Source organism: Saccostrea cucullata, unplaced genomic scaffold (genome assembly GCF_032062105.1).
Source record: "Saccostrea cucullata isolate Sc308-1 unplaced genomic scaffold, CSIRO_AGI_Scuc_v1 ctg6987, whole genome shotgun sequence".
Lineage (NCBI taxonomy): Eukaryota > Metazoa > Mollusca > Bivalvia > Ostreida > Ostreidae > Saccostrea > Saccostrea cuccullata.
This window is the reverse complement of record NW_026927235.1, coordinates 14,685-30,435: the sequence shown is the minus strand read 5'-3', so window position 1 is coordinate 30,435 and position 15,751 is coordinate 14,685. Positions and strand designations below refer to the sequence as shown.

General features: G+C 35.4%; 1 protein-coding gene across 1 annotated transcript; it reads left to right on the top strand.

Annotated features, from left to right (window-relative positions):
• Window positions 1–3,070: 3,070 nt before the first annotated feature.
• Window positions 3,071–15,751, top strand: LOC134273791 (uncharacterized; the record flags this gene model as incomplete). Its single annotated transcript, XM_062756001.1, has 18 exons — window positions 3,071–3,144; window positions 3,303–3,712; window positions 3,834–3,986; window positions 4,075–4,270; window positions 4,357–4,612; window positions 4,720–4,885; window positions 4,979–5,146; window positions 5,414–5,563; window positions 5,720–6,295; window positions 6,398–6,741; window positions 6,844–7,026; window positions 7,147–7,408; window positions 7,514–7,661; window positions 7,763–8,017; window positions 8,113–8,370; window positions 8,460–8,697; window positions 8,784–9,006; window positions 9,101–15,751. Coding segments are annotated over exons 2-18 (10,536 nt in total), but the record flags the coding sequence as incomplete, so codon positions are not given.

Genomic DNA, 15,751 nt, shown 5'->3' with positions numbered 1-15,751 from the left:
TTTTAAAAAAAAATTTTTTTCCATTGCCAAATTTTTTTAAATTTTTTTTTTTTTTTTTTTCGGAAAAAAAATTTAAAATCAATTACATTTTGTTTATTTAAAAAAACCCCCCCAAAAACCCCTTTTTTTCCCGCAAAATTAAAATTTTTCCCCCTTTCATTTACCTTATTTTCTTTTTTAAATTAATGAAAAGTAAATTTTAATGAGGAAATCCGGAAATTGTTAATTCTAAGATAAAACTTATTAAAATTAAATGAATTTAATTAAAAAGAACTAAATCCACCAATGGGAAATAATAAAATTCAATGAAAATATATTCAAGATTATTTTTTTAAATATAGTAAGTTATTAAAAACATTTAAAAAGGGTTAGATTATACAAAAAAATTTTTAAAAAATTGAAAAAATTCCTCAAGAATAAAAAAAATTTTCAATTTTAAAAAATTTTTTCCAAAAAAAAAAAAAGAAAATTTGAAAAAATAAAATAACCTTGAAATTTGGGGAAATCTTTGAATTCAAAATGTTAATTTTTTGTTGGGTATGAAACTTAAACAAGGTTTTTAATTAAAGTTAAAAATCAAATTCCATGTTTTTAAAGGGACAAATTTAAAAAAAATTTTGTTTTTAAATTGTATTTCAATGATTTATTTGAATTTTTTTTAAACTTGAAAAAATAAATTTTGTTATCTTTGATATTCGGTTGCAAGGTATTTTCGAAGAAACATTTCCCGATTTAAAAACTCTTTTAATATTTTGAATTTAAACCTTTAACAAAATTTGGGCATAATTTAATTAGGAAAATTAAACACAGGTTTGGAACCAACAAATTCGCTGAAATAAAAAAAATTTGGAAATTTCCCCAAGTTTTTTTTAAAAAGATAACCAGGAAATTTTAAAAATTAAAAATTTTAAATTTTTAAAAATAAAAACAATAAATTTAAATACAAAGAGCTCAAGTAAAATGCAAAAAAAACCCACCTAAAAACATAAAGGTAATAACACTTGCCACACAATCTGTGCAATCGGAAATTTAATGTAAAATTCCCATAAATTAATAAAATAAAAAAAATTTGAGTTAAGAATTTGTTTCTTCCACTGGGTTTGTTTTCCTAAAAAAATTCAAATTTCCCATGAAAAATTAATTAAATTAAAAAGGCAAAATTATAAAATTTTAAAAAAAATAAGTCACTTCCAACCTAATTTATATCCAAATATACAAAAAAATTAGGAAAAAAACGTTCCTTAGGGCCATTAAAATTAAAATTTGTAAGGATTGAAATAAAATAAAATTTCAAATCCAAATTTATTTAAAATTAAAACAAAAAATTTTAAATTAAATTTATTTAATTTGTTTTTTTTGTGAGAATATTAATCCGGGTTTCCAGACATTTTTTAAAATGGGTTACTAAACTTGATACTATAAAAAGACAACTTTAATTCGTAGTAACAAGGGGATTTTAATAAAACTATGAGATATATCGAAATAAAATATTTAAGTTTACAGTTTAGTGTAATTTTGAATTTATATAAACAATATTTTGATAATACATAATAATTTAATTTTCTTTACTAGAATCAAAATACAACATTACCTAATACTGACTTACTTTAAAGTTATGAATCATTATGTCAATATGTGACATAAAATATATCAAATAGTGTCGTTATTAATACGTTAGCAAATAACTTTTAAATATTAAAGTTAAAATCTTTTAATATAAAATAAAATCGAATAGTAGAATTGAAACAATTGAAAAAAAGGAATTTAAAACCTAAAGAATCATGGTAAGAACCTAAAGGATTTGTTTTAACCGTAGCAATACAATTATGATTAACTAATTAAATATACTTGACATGAGTTTCACATTTTTATAAATCTTGTATCCCATCAAATTTTATTTGATAATCTTTTTTTTTTTTTTTTTTTTTTTACAAACATAACATATTATTAAAATAAAATCTTAATAAACTCTGTGCAGTAAAATATGACTTAGAATTTAAGGATTAAAAAAACAACATATTATTGAAATAGAAATGTTTGTTTTTAGTTATATTTTTCGAATGCCTTTAAATATTCATTTGTAAAATATACAACAATACTGTACACCGGTACATTTATATTTACATTTATGTAATATTTCCGGTATAATAACCATTTGAATCCACAATACTCACACCTCCATGGCACCTGATCCCACCTCTGATAATAAGGAGGTCTTTGCTTCTAATTTATATTGTTTCACGGGCTTTTGAGCTTTCAGAAACAAACTTTAGCGTGTCAAGGGGTTGCAATCTTTGACATGGGGCACCTTTTAACGTCCCATCCGACGAACTGCCTTTCAAGAGTGAAGCTTCGTTTAAACATATCATTACACTATTCCTGGTTTACCTATAATTTATTTAGAACATTCATGTCGGACAACTTGCATTTTAGTTCTTTCTAAATAACATTTTTTACACTAGTACGTTTTGTTAAAACACGTGAGTTTCGGAACACTGTTCAATATACTTGTTTATCATTAAAACATTGGATCGTAAGCTGTTGTAACTTTATAACGTGACAGAGAAAACATATTGTTTGTTGTCTCGCAGAAAAAAGCTCCAGTAATTTGAAGCCCTTTCCCGGTTTCCGGTGACAGTATATTCTCATTACGCCAAAATGTTCAGTGTTTTCACCCGTCACCCGTAAGGACATCTTGTCAATAACCTTAGTTTGCCTTTTCCCAAAGCATAACAAATTTGGTCAGTAGCTACAACTACCGAGTTTTCCAAAGCTAATAACTTTTGAGTTACAGTTAGTTTTAAATTGTTTTTAACAGGATTAGAAAAAGTCCATAATGAATGATAAAATAAATTTGTTTCTATGAGTATCTTAAAAAGATTTGTTTAGAGAGGGCAAACATACAGTTTTTTTTTTCAAAATATGGCCTCATTTGATTTTTTTTATATTCAATGCTTTAAACGTGTGCTTTAAACCACAATTTTTATCATAATAATAAAATGATAACAGTAAAAAGCTACACTAATATAGCTGTTTCAAAATATACCCAATAGCATGTTACGTATTAAATTTGACTTTTAATATTTATTTCAGGACCAATTACCGATATAACTTCACGTGATACATGCTCAACGACATGCACTGGTGATTATAACGTATTCTTAGCCAATTTACCAAAAAAGAATTGTGAATGATAATCAAAAAGACTTTTTAAAAGTTTACGGTAATGAAATCGCTCATATTTAATTCAAATTCAGTAGTAAAATTATTCATATCGTAAAATGATATTATTAAATGTTTAGACTCAACCAAATTCGGATATCAACCTGGAACCACCTACGAGTACGACTATGACGTGGACACAGCGACTCTCATTGAGGGGGCCTTCGAAGGGAAATCCGGGATGAAAATGACGGCCAAAGTTCAAGTGGAAGTGTTGTCCAAATGTGACCTTGCGCTGAAGGTCAAAAGTGTACAACTCCACGAAAGAAACCCCGAGTCCCCAGAAAACTTGATCCTTTCAACAATGTCTGGAGAATTCAGCAGACAACTGGAGGAGAACTCACTGAGATTCTCTTTCCAAGATGGCCGAATTGAGTCTCTGTGTCCTGCTGAAAGTGAAAAGACCTGGGTTCTCAACATCAAACGAGGTATCCTGTCAATGATTCAAAACACCATGGAAGATCTGCAGGTCGACCAAAAAGTCAGAGAGGTCTGTATTATAATTAATAGCTATTCCTTTATAACTCCTTATCCACGCTGATACCATTAATCAAAGAACAAAATGTTATCGATGTATTTTTTAAACCTTCAACTTCTTTGAATGAATCCAGGCTGACGTGACAGGAACATGTGATGCCGATTACACAGTGTCTGAAAATGGGTGGTACACAGTGACAATCAAGAAACACAAGAACCTCTTGGGTTGCACAGAACGCCATGGATACCAGACAGCACTGCAAGGCACACCCTACAGAGTGCCATCGGTAGGTTATAGGTCCTCAGTAAGATATGCTTTTTAAAAGAATAGTAGATTTATCAGTAAAACTATACTCAAATAATTCCATTCAAAAGGAAATCCAGTCCATGCCCGTCATGAAGAGTAGTCACTCCTGCCAGCAGGAAATCAGCAAATCTGGAGTCCTGAAGGGATCTTCATGTACAGAACGACACGTATTCAGACCTTTCTCACGTAACGATAAGGGGGCCGTGACAGAAAGCAAACAGACACTGAAATATGTATCCGAGAAGAGCGGAGTATCAGCAGCACGTAGGTTTCATTATCATGTTCTTTTGTTGCATCCAAATCCTTCTAGTTAAAGACGTTGAATTTAAATGAATATTTTTATTTTAAAGGATCTGTAAGTCGAAAGACTGATATGAACTTTGAGCATCATTATGATGTTGCCAGAAACATGAAAACCCGCAAGGATATTGAGAGACAACTAGTGAACATTTGTGCCCAGACAACAGAGGATGTTCGCCCAGAGACACCCCGTCTTTTCTCCGACCTTGTTTACATCATGAGAGCAGCTGATTCCCAGACACTTAAGGATGTTTATTCCAATGTACAGAGTGGTTCTCTCTGTAGCAACAACAACCAAAAAGTCAGGTTTGTATACTTCCCATATGACAAATGCCCACTTTAGGGATAAATAAATGGATTTATTAGCATTCGTCCCACATAACTCAAAATGAAATACTTACAATTTGCAACAGAAAATTCTTCATGGATGCCATTCCCATGGCTGGAACCTCAGCCTCAGTTGCTATGCTGTCTAAAATGATCAACGACAATGATGTGACTGGAATCGAAGCTGACATGTGGTTGACAACACTAGCCTTCATTTCAAGCCCCACAAAAGACATGATCAGAGAAGTACAAGTATGCAATGAATCATTTTAATTTTTAAAAATTTAGAAGACATTAATCCATTCCATTGATTCTAGGATAATAAAAATTGTCCGTCTTATACAGCCTCTTCTAAAGAAGAATGGTAAAGCCCTGCTGGCCGTAAGCTCCTTAGTAAACACCTACTGCATGAACGCTGCATGCCAGAACGACATGGACATCGCTAACGTCATTTCCGCTCTTGAAGATAAAATTGGATATGGGTGCTATGTGGATGAAAACAACAAAGATAATGTAATCACTATTTTGAATGATTGATATGTAAAAAATCATTAATTGTTTTAAACATATTTATTAATTATTTTTCCCTTTTGACTATTGAAAATATCAGATCGTCTTGTTAATGTTAATATACTTGTTATCGGCCATAGAAAATATAAACGTAGCATCATAATGTGATGATTATATTTGCTTTGAATGATACAGAAATGTAAAAATAATCAGATGTATAAAACATGTTTACTAATTAATTATTTTCCTTTTACACTTCTGAATTCTCAGATCGTCTTGACTCTTCGTGCTCTTGGAAATTCCGGCCACATCAGTTCAGCAACTGCTACAGTTAACAGCTGTATTTCTCGAAAAGACAATCCAGCAGAAGTACGAATTGCTGCTATCGAGGCCTTCCGTCGTGCTTCCTGTGACGATGCCGTACGTACTTTAGTCCTAGTGTTAGAATACCCAGTACATCTCATTCTTATCTCATAACTGAAAGCCTCGAATAATAAGATTTTGCTATACCTTAAAAAGGAAAGCATATGCAGGTAGAATTTTAATCACTTCAATAAACGACGGTTTGTATTTCAGAGAACTGAAGCATTAAAGGTTTTCAATGACAAAGAAGAAGACTCCGAAGTGCGCATTGCTGCCTACTTGGCCCTCATGCAATGTCCATCCACAAGCATTCTCTCTACTGTTCGATATGCTCTTGAGAAAGAAGAAGTCAACCAAGTAGGTTCTTTTATCTGGTCTCACCTAACGAACCTGATGGAATCGTCCAATCCCCTAAAGCAGGATATCAGATCTATCCTGGAGAGTGAATACCTGAAAAAAGAATTCAACATGGACAAAAGAAAGTTCTCAAGAAATTATGAAGGATCCTTCTTCCTTGAGAAAATCAACACTGGAGCTTCTGTTGAAAGCAATTTGATCTGGTCGTCCAAATCCTTTATTCCACGATCATTGATGGCCAATCTGACTGTAGATCTCTTCGGAAAATCGGTCAATATTCTGGAAGTCGGAGGAAGAGTTGAAGGTCTTGAATACTTCCTTGAGTCTTACTTTGGACCCAATGGTTACTTCACTGAAAAAGATGTCAAGAAAGCGACAACACAGATTATTAAAGGAGTTGATACCAAGAAAATGAATAAAATTGACAGTCAGGTATGTAAAGAATTATTTTTTCTACTTTTTTATGCCTTTGTGACATCTTAAATATTAAACTAATGATTCCAAACAAATAACATTGATTTAAAATGTTTGTAGTTTGGTATGGAAATGGATCAACTCAAAGGAGCTCTCTACCTTCGAGTGTTTGGAAACGAACTCTCGTATAATAGTTTCAATGGTCTAGACAACCTTCTGAATGACAATCGGTTCAACATTCTTGAGATGTTGATCAGCATGTCTAAAAATCACGACTACACATTCACACAGAACATCATGTTTTTGGACACTTCAATGATCATTCCAACAAGTGCTGGTTTCCCACTCAATCTGACAATCAACGGAACTGCTACGATTGACATGAAAGCCTCAGGAAAAGCAGACCTGCGTAAAATGAGTACAAGTCCCATGAGTCTTCTCATCAGCGGAAAGATCCAACCAAGGTACATATAAATCTATGGTTAAAAATATGTCTTTAAGCCTTCTTGAGATTAAGTTTTAAATTAACAAATCTATTTTAACCTTTCAATTGCTTCTATTTGTAGCGCTGCAGTAGAAATCTCGAGCATGATGAGCGTTGATGCTTTCGTGACAAAGAGCGGATTAAAGATGGTATCAACACTTCATTCCAGCACATTGTTGAAGGGCCATGTAGAGCTTCAAGATGGAAAGATCTTGAATGCCAATCTAGACGTTCCTAAGGACAAAATGGAAATTTTCAGTCTAAAGTAGGATACCTGTTCACGTTTTAAAATTATTTTCTCTCCCTGAAGAATTCAACGTTTATGTAATACACCTTCCAAATTATATTCTTAAATTTCATTATTGATATTTCTTTTGTTCTATAGAACTGCTTTCTTTACTCTTCACCGCGATGTGGAGAAAGAACAGAAAATGATCACTAAAAATAGACAGACACTCAAAACTTGCTCAGGGTTGAACCTTGCTAAAATCACTGGATTGAGATTGTGCGGAGAAATGCAGTTTCCGAATGCATCTCTTGAGGCGAACGCTCCATACTTTCCTCTTACTGGACCAATGAACATGGATCTTTCTCTTGTGAAAGAGGATTCTCACAAATCATACAATGTAGAAGCCAGATTTTCAAAGGTAAATATTGATACATATCAAATGCAAATACGGTATATTTGCGTATGAAAGATTCTTAAGTCTGTGATAAAATCAAGTGAATTTTGTTCTTATATTCTTTATTAGACAAAGAAAGACATCTATATACGTATGGCTTTTGACACACCAGGATCACGAGTTGACCGAACTTTTTCTACAAAATTCTTACTCGACAAAACGGATTCCACCTTCGAGTTTGGTGTACAGTCTCCATGGGCTACAGCTGTTTTCTCAGGTGTGCTTCAGGAATCAAAACGTTTATCATTTATTATAAATAATTTGAAATGACCTCTTATTGTGTTTTCTTTATTGTATGCTTATTTCCTTTTTACATAGGTAATGTTCAAAACAAGAAAAATCTAAAACACGTCAGTGGAAAATTCGTCTACGGAAAGATGGAATACTCGGTTGTTGCAGAAGTTCCCATATCAAGGAAGGGGAACAGTTTTGAGTACAAACCCAATTTTGAAATATCTGCTCCTAGAATGCAACCCATCCAACTTAAAGGTGGAATCAAATACGAAAAAATGAAACTTTTGGATGCTAATTTGATACTGAGCGGCGTATCAAAAGAACCAATCAAAGCGGAAGGTAAGCTTTTGATAGACATTTTAATCATATTTGCAAGAACCCTTTACAGGATGTTGTCTTATGTATAATATATCTGTTTGTTTTTTGCTGTTTAGTCAACTACTCCAAGAAAAAAATTGTTGTATTAGCCAAAGCTAGTATCAGCTTTGAGAAGAACAAGGAATACGCTATTGAATCAAGAGTTCAGAAGTCAGAAACAAAGAAAGCTTTCAAATACATACCATATCTATCAATCAAGTCCCCAGTGAGGGAACTCATCAGTTTTGGGGGCTCAGCAGAGTACAGAACTGGAAAGGCATTGAAAGTGGATTTAACCGTTGATCGCATCGTTTCAAAGCCAATGAAACTCTTGGGTACTTATAAAAAACAACTATTACTCTATCAATGAATCTTTTACTTTTGAGCTTAATCAAGAAAATATATATGTAATTGTTTTTTCCAGTGCAAATAAGAGATGGTAGCAATAAAAAGAGTAAAGGTATTCGATCCAGAATAGACATTAAATCCCCAGTCTTTACCACCAAATGGACTTCGATGTTCATGATTAAAAATCAACAGATAGGCATTGTTCGCTCAACACTTGACTATGTCATTCCTCGAGTCAGCAGAGACAAAGTAACCCTGAATGGTAAACTGAATATTCGCAACACAAAGAGCCTCGCAGCTACTAAAGGAAACTTGTAAGACAAATGAGTTTTTAATTAGCTTGGATTGTGTTTTAATCCATTATTAATTGTAAATTGAAAAACAATAACTATTTTTGTAGGATGTTAGCTTTTAAACGACAATCTGATTACAACCTCAACGTCAAAATTGACATTAGCAAAAACTGGAAGCATTCAGAAGCAAATGTGCTTGCTATTTATGGGGCAAACAACCGGGATCCAAATAAACGCATCGAATTAGACGGCAAAATCAATCATCTGATTAATTGGAAACAGAAAAAGTTCAATATTGATGCCAGCACTAAATTTATTCTTCCATATTTTGTGAGTATATTTCTACAGTTTCGATATTTTGGTTCATTTGTGGAGCTTTTTTCATTATTCTGCAGAAATAAGTATAATTTTTATACATAATTAGGGTGTAAACTACGCAATGAAAGGAAAGCACATACAGACCTCCAAATCCGTCGATTCCTCCTTGGACATTCTTTTTGGAAAGAAATCCTCGTACAGTGTCAAGCTTGAGTTCAAAGACAAATCTAAGAAATTTACAAGTATGGTGGGTAAATTTGGTATTTCTATCCCAGGTAGAGATATCGTCATTAGTAATGTATTGGACCAAAACAATGCCAAAAAGTACAGCAACGTCCTGACAGTTCAGCTTGAGAATGGGAAGAAGAGCATTATCCAAACAACGCTGCGCAATGTTGCTACAAATGAGTATGACATCACAACCTCTTTCAACATTCCAACATTTGAACTGCTAACAGTTTCAGGACAATACAGGCTTATTCCTTCAAATCTTCAGGCTAATTCAGAAATCCAATACGGAAGGACCAAGTATGCTATGTCTTTATCATCTTTAGTCCGAAGTGGATCGCGTATTCAGCTTGCTGGTGAACTGGAGTATCCTTCCCGCAAAATCACAGCTGAGTTTGACACTAAAATGAAAAACCCAGTGTACTCAAGCAAACTTGATGTCAAATGGGATGCAAACAAAGACCCCTCAAGACAAGTGATACTGCAGGGAGACATAACCAGAGAAGATCAGGACGTGGAAGCTACACTGTCCAAGGTAAGTCCTCTTGGATCCGGCAGTCTTAATTTGAAACACCAGAGCGGTGATAAGTACACAACTCACGCCCATGCAAAGTGGAATAAAGAAATGGTTTCAATGGACTCTACCTTTGGACAGGAAAAGAATGGTTACAAGGCAGGTCTAAAAATTCAATCTCCATTCAGAAACTTCAGATCCATCAACGTTGATTTCAGCCACCAAAATGATAAAACAAAGTCTTCCTCAAACATTGACATCGACTGGAAACCAATGAAGCGCATGTCTTCTACACTGTCATTAAAGCAACCCATGCGATGGGACGATATGGAAGCTACTCTTGATGTAAAGACGCCTATTCCAGGATTTGAAAGAGCAGGGATTGAATTAAAAAACAAAAAGTCCGACAGAGTAGAAAGTATGATCAAGTTCTCTTGGAACAAAGACTTTCTGCAAGCTGATATCCTTGCTGCAGACAAAAGTTCAGGATCCTCTAGAGATCTCACAGGACGGTTGAGTCTGAAATCAACCCTAAAAGATATAACTTCCCTTTATGCCGCTGTTAAACATGTGGACAATGGACAGAGGTTTGAAAACAGCATTAACTTCGAGCACAATGGAAAAGCTTACAGCTATGAAGGGGACATTACTCATTTCCGAAATGGGTTGCATTTGCAGAACAGCGGAAATATCAAACTAAGGAGCCCTTCCAATAAAGTAGAATCCTCATGGTCACACAGAAATACATTTGAAGACATCCAATCAAGCTTTAAGTTTGTTTCTGGAGCAAGCAACATTGACTTTAGCTTGAATGCAAAGCAGAGCATGTCCCTTCCACGTGGTACGATGACTATCAAATCCGAATTGCGCTCATCCTTTGACATTGCTAAAGATATTGCCTTGGATATTTCACATGAACATGGAGTTGGCATGATCGATAACCAAATTCATTACATTACTATAGGAAAGAAAGTCTTCTCCTTGATCAACATCTATAAACGAAACAGTGGCATTGCGTCCTCAACACATACCTTTTCGTGTCATGGAGCTACTAAGACCCTGACTGTGTCCTCACAGTATCAAGGTTATCCTCTATCTGGTAAAATTGAGTATCTGTCCAACAAGAAATCAATGGCTTTGATTGATGGTACATTTAACATTTCCCCAGTTGGATTAATGAGTGGAAAGTTCGAAGCAAAGATGAGTCATTATGATGAATTGAAAACACTGAAGATTACAATGGATCAATCCAACGAGCGAGGTGAAACTGTTACCAGATCATCTGTCGTCCTTCCTACTGGAGACACAATCACGATGGAAAACCGTGGACAATGGAGCAATAAGAAGAGCTTCAACACTATTCTGAACACCCCTTATGAAAATCTTCGCAAAATGACCATTGGTGCCGAGTTTTCAGGCGACTACAAATCCTTCCATACCAGCGCTAACCTGATGATCAGTCCACTCTTTAAGCCAATATCTGTTGCATCGCAGTGGAGTTCATATGGTGGAATAATCGCAAATATTCAAGTTAACACTCCGTTTGAACAATACAAACAAAGCCGTGTCTCATTTACACACAACAATCAGAAAGAGGAAAAAGTCACAGAATTAAGTGTTGAATATTTACAAGGCAAGACAATTAAGTTGGAGTCAACCCTGCGACCTAGTCTTGAAAACTTACAGGGTAGCATTGCTCTAACAACACCATTCCAAGAACTCCCCTATTCAGCAGCATCAATTCGCCATCGTGGTAATAGTCTCCAATTCCAATGCCATGGAGAAATTGAATACACTCGAGGGAAGAAGATCCAAGGTGATATAACCTATTCCAATAGTAAAAAGGTAGAGGGAACCTTAGTACTTAGGTCTCCTTTTGCTAATGATTTCATTGCTGCGTTTAATCACGAGGGATCCTTATCTCATTTCTCCTCCCACGCAGAAATGCAGTACGGGAAATCCAAAAAATATGAAATAACTGGAAACTTTGGCAATTCAGCTGGAAATGTAATCATTAAATCCCCTCTTCATGAAGACATGTCTGCTTCTTTTAAACATAGGGGAAGCATTTCTGATTTCGATACACACATTGATGCTTTGTATGGCAGAGGGAAAAAATACGAATTGGATGCCAAGTACCGTCAACTATCTGGAATGCTCAGCTTCAAATCTCCACTCTTAAAAGATATGAGTGCTTCATTTAGCCATAAAGGAGACCTAAATGATCTTGCATCCCATGCCGATTTTCAATATGGTGAATCAAAGAAGTATGAAGCAAACATGAAACTTTCACTCGCTAAAATATCAACAGGATCAGTTTCATTTTCCTCTCCAGTCACAGATGACTTTGAAGCATCTTTTTCACTTGAAGGCCGCATGAGAGATTTCAAAACAACTTTCGATGTTAAATATGGAAAACATAAGGGTTCAGTCAACTCAGCGTTTAAAAATGCAAAGAAACTTCTTGGGTCCCTCGACCTTAGATCTACCTTTGCCGATAACATGAAGGCTGAATTTTCCCATGAAGGTGCTCTGAGCAATTTCGAAACCAGTACGTCTTTAACAAAGGGAGGAAAGGTTGTAATAGAAGGGTCTCTTGCGTTTTCAACAGGAAAGAGAATAAGCGGATCAGCAATATTGAAAACACCATTCCACAGGGACATTTCAGCAACATTCAAACATTCTGGCGATCTCTCTAGATTTCAGACTACAGGAAGCCTGAAGATGGACAAGAAAACACAATTTAAATTGATTACTAATGTACTCTTTAAAAAAAGAGTCAAAGCCACCATCCAAATTGAGAACCCTTTTACAGATCCCATCAAGCTTACTTTGACCAGGAAAGGAAAACCAGCAAACATGAGAATAATAACAAACTTAGATATTGGAAGCAAACAACAAAGATATACAGCTGATATCACCCTGAAACGAGAATCAACATTTGCTGTTCTTGTAAACATTGCCACTCCTATACCAGAATACAAGAAAGTGAAGGGAATCTGGAACTTCAATGGAAACATGAAGAGTTTCAAGACAAGTGCCCGAGGTTCAATTGGAAGGGAGTCCATTGCTGCAGATATCAAGATGTCTATCTACCCTGACTTTAAGGCCGATCTTTCTGTGGAGACACCGTTTAAAGGATACAAAAAGGCTGGTGTCATCCTCTCTCATCAAGGTTCGCTGAGGAATTTCCAATCTCATGGAGAGGTAACTTTCGGAAAGAACAAACTTTACAATGCAGATATAATGTTTGCTATAGATCCCAAGATCGCTACCTCTATTGCACTTCAAACTCCATTCAGAAACTTTGAAAAAAGCGAATTTTCTGTGACACATGATGGATCTCTGAGCAACTTCAACAACCAAGTCAACATCTTAATCCCCAATAAAAAACGCATTTTGTCTAGTCTCAAAGTGGATTCTCGATCAGATATTTCAGTAGAGGTCTCACTCCAGACACCCTTTAAAGACTATGAAATGATGCAAGGAACATTTACCCATAGAGGCAACTGGAAGAACTTCCAAATTCATGCCGAAGGATCTGATGGAACCAATAAGAAATTGACGGGAGAAATTGGAATGAGCCTTCTTGATCAAATATCTGGGTATCTTAAATTCACAAGTCCCTTTAAATCGGCACAACTAGTGAAAGCAAGCTTATCACACGACGGAACATATAAAAATTTCCGCAGTCATGCCGAATTTGAACTGAATAATGACAAATCTGAAATTGATGTCAACTTCAGTTCCCTAGTTAAACTAGAAGGGAAAGTTCTTGCCAAGTCACCATACTTTGAAACGATTGACGGCACCTTTGCACATGAAAGCTCTCCCATTTTGACTACAACTACAATCAAATATGGAAGAATAAGTCTGTTGGACGGAAAATTGTCGTTGAAATCATCTCCTCTCCAAGGATCTTTGTTTCTGAATTCTGTCTACATTAAACCTCTGAGAGCCAGCATATCTCACACAGGAACACTTAAAAAATTTAACACCGAAGCTGAAATAATTTATGGAAATGAAAACATTAAATCCAGTACAGAATTCGACTCCACAAATGATATATCTGCTAGAACCTCATTTACAACAACATTTGGAAAAATCAGTACTGTAGCCGCTTCATTTTCTCATGCTGGAAAATTGAGCAACTTTAAATGTCACGCTGAGGTATCTGCTAACGGTCAGGCTGTTGAAGGTGATTTAACATTTACAAGCATTAATTCACTTGAGGGAACCATGTCCATACGCACACCATTTGCAGATTATAGAGAAAGCAATTTCCTCTTCCGACACAATGGTGGTCTGCTTAATTTCAACAGTCATGCTGAATATTCAATTGAAGGGGAAAAATCTGAAATTGAGTTGAACGTTGAAATGGAGAAGAGAATAAATATCAGTGGATTTGTGAAAAGACCGTCTGCAAATGATGTCATCTTTAAACTAACTCATGCTGGATCTAGCCAGAAATTCAAGAGTGGAACAGAATTGACCTATGGAGGAGAAAAGAAAATCCAAGGAGAAGTGTCCTTTGATACAGTTCCTTCAATTTCCGTCCAAGCTTCCCTGACATCAAAATGTCCAGTTGTCAAGACCATCCAGCTTTCTATCATACAAACTGGTGCATCTGAAAATTTCAACATCAAATCTTCAGCAAGTTTCAATGGAAAAGAAATAACCGGAAATGTTGGGCTTGACCGACGCAGTGGAATCAATGGTTACGCAACACTGAGAACGCCAATCTCTGAGGATATCATGGCATCACTCAAGCATAATGGTCCCTTAACAAACTTCCAAACTCTTGCAGAAATTTCATACAGTGGAAGAAAGCAAATCGAATTGGACGCATCACTCGATGCCTCATCATCTATTATCGGACAATTATCATTGAAAACTCCCATAAGTGAAATTAATGACATCAAGGCTAATTTCCGTCATGAAGGGGATCTAGATAACTTCAAAAATTCAGGATCAGTCAGTTTATCTGGGAACGAAAAACTTTCTGGAGATGTGTCCTACAGTTCCAGTCCCATATCTGGATCATTCAATATCAGAAGCGTACTTGGACAACTAAATGGAGCATTCAATCATGAGCAGTCACTAAGGTCAATGAAATCCCATGCTGAACTTAATGTTGATGGATACATTACCCAGATAGATGCCACTTACTCCAACGATGGTATTAAAGAAGGATCGGTGTCTATATCAAGCCCATTCGTTGGAAATATCGGCGCTGTTTTCACCCACGATTACAATGACTATCAAATTACAAGCAGTATAAAACTGCATTCAGAGGACAAAGTTATTGCTGCAGCAACTGAGGTTGCCTTTGTTGATGGAGTAAGTGGGAAAGTTTCTTTGAAAACTCCATTCAAGGGATACGAACAGCAATCCATTTCCGCTAAATATGCATTCACTGATGATCTAACTGGAGAATTTACTATTGATTACAATAATGGACAAAAGATTGAGGGACATATGTCAATAACAGGAAGAGACTCTGTAGTAGGTAAACTTATCATCAAAACTCCCTTCCAAGGCTTCAGAGAGTCCAGCGCTGACGTATTATATACCCTTTCCTCTTCAGGTCTGAAAGCAAATGCTAAAGTCACATTCCGTCAGCAGAGCATTTCTTCTGAGGTTAGTTTTGCCAAGAATCCCCTCCAAGGCAGCGTTCTACTGAGAACACCATTTTCTGGCTTTGAAGAAATGAAATCTTCCTTCAACCATGTCAGTTCTGGGACTGGCTTCAAAAACCACATTGAAGGAACAATTGGAGGAAAAACCGTTCAAGCTGACACTTTATTCAACCACAGGAATTCAATAACTGCAAGTACTACGATTAATACCCCTGTACAGGGAATGAGAAAGCTTTCAGCCTCTTTCAACCATGAAGTCAAAGGCAGTGGTTTTTCGACCGTAGCTAAAGCAGGAATTGAAAGAGAAGAAATATTAGTGGAAGCCTGTCTCAACAAAAGACCAAGTTACATGGGCTCTCTCAAGGTTTCAACTCCT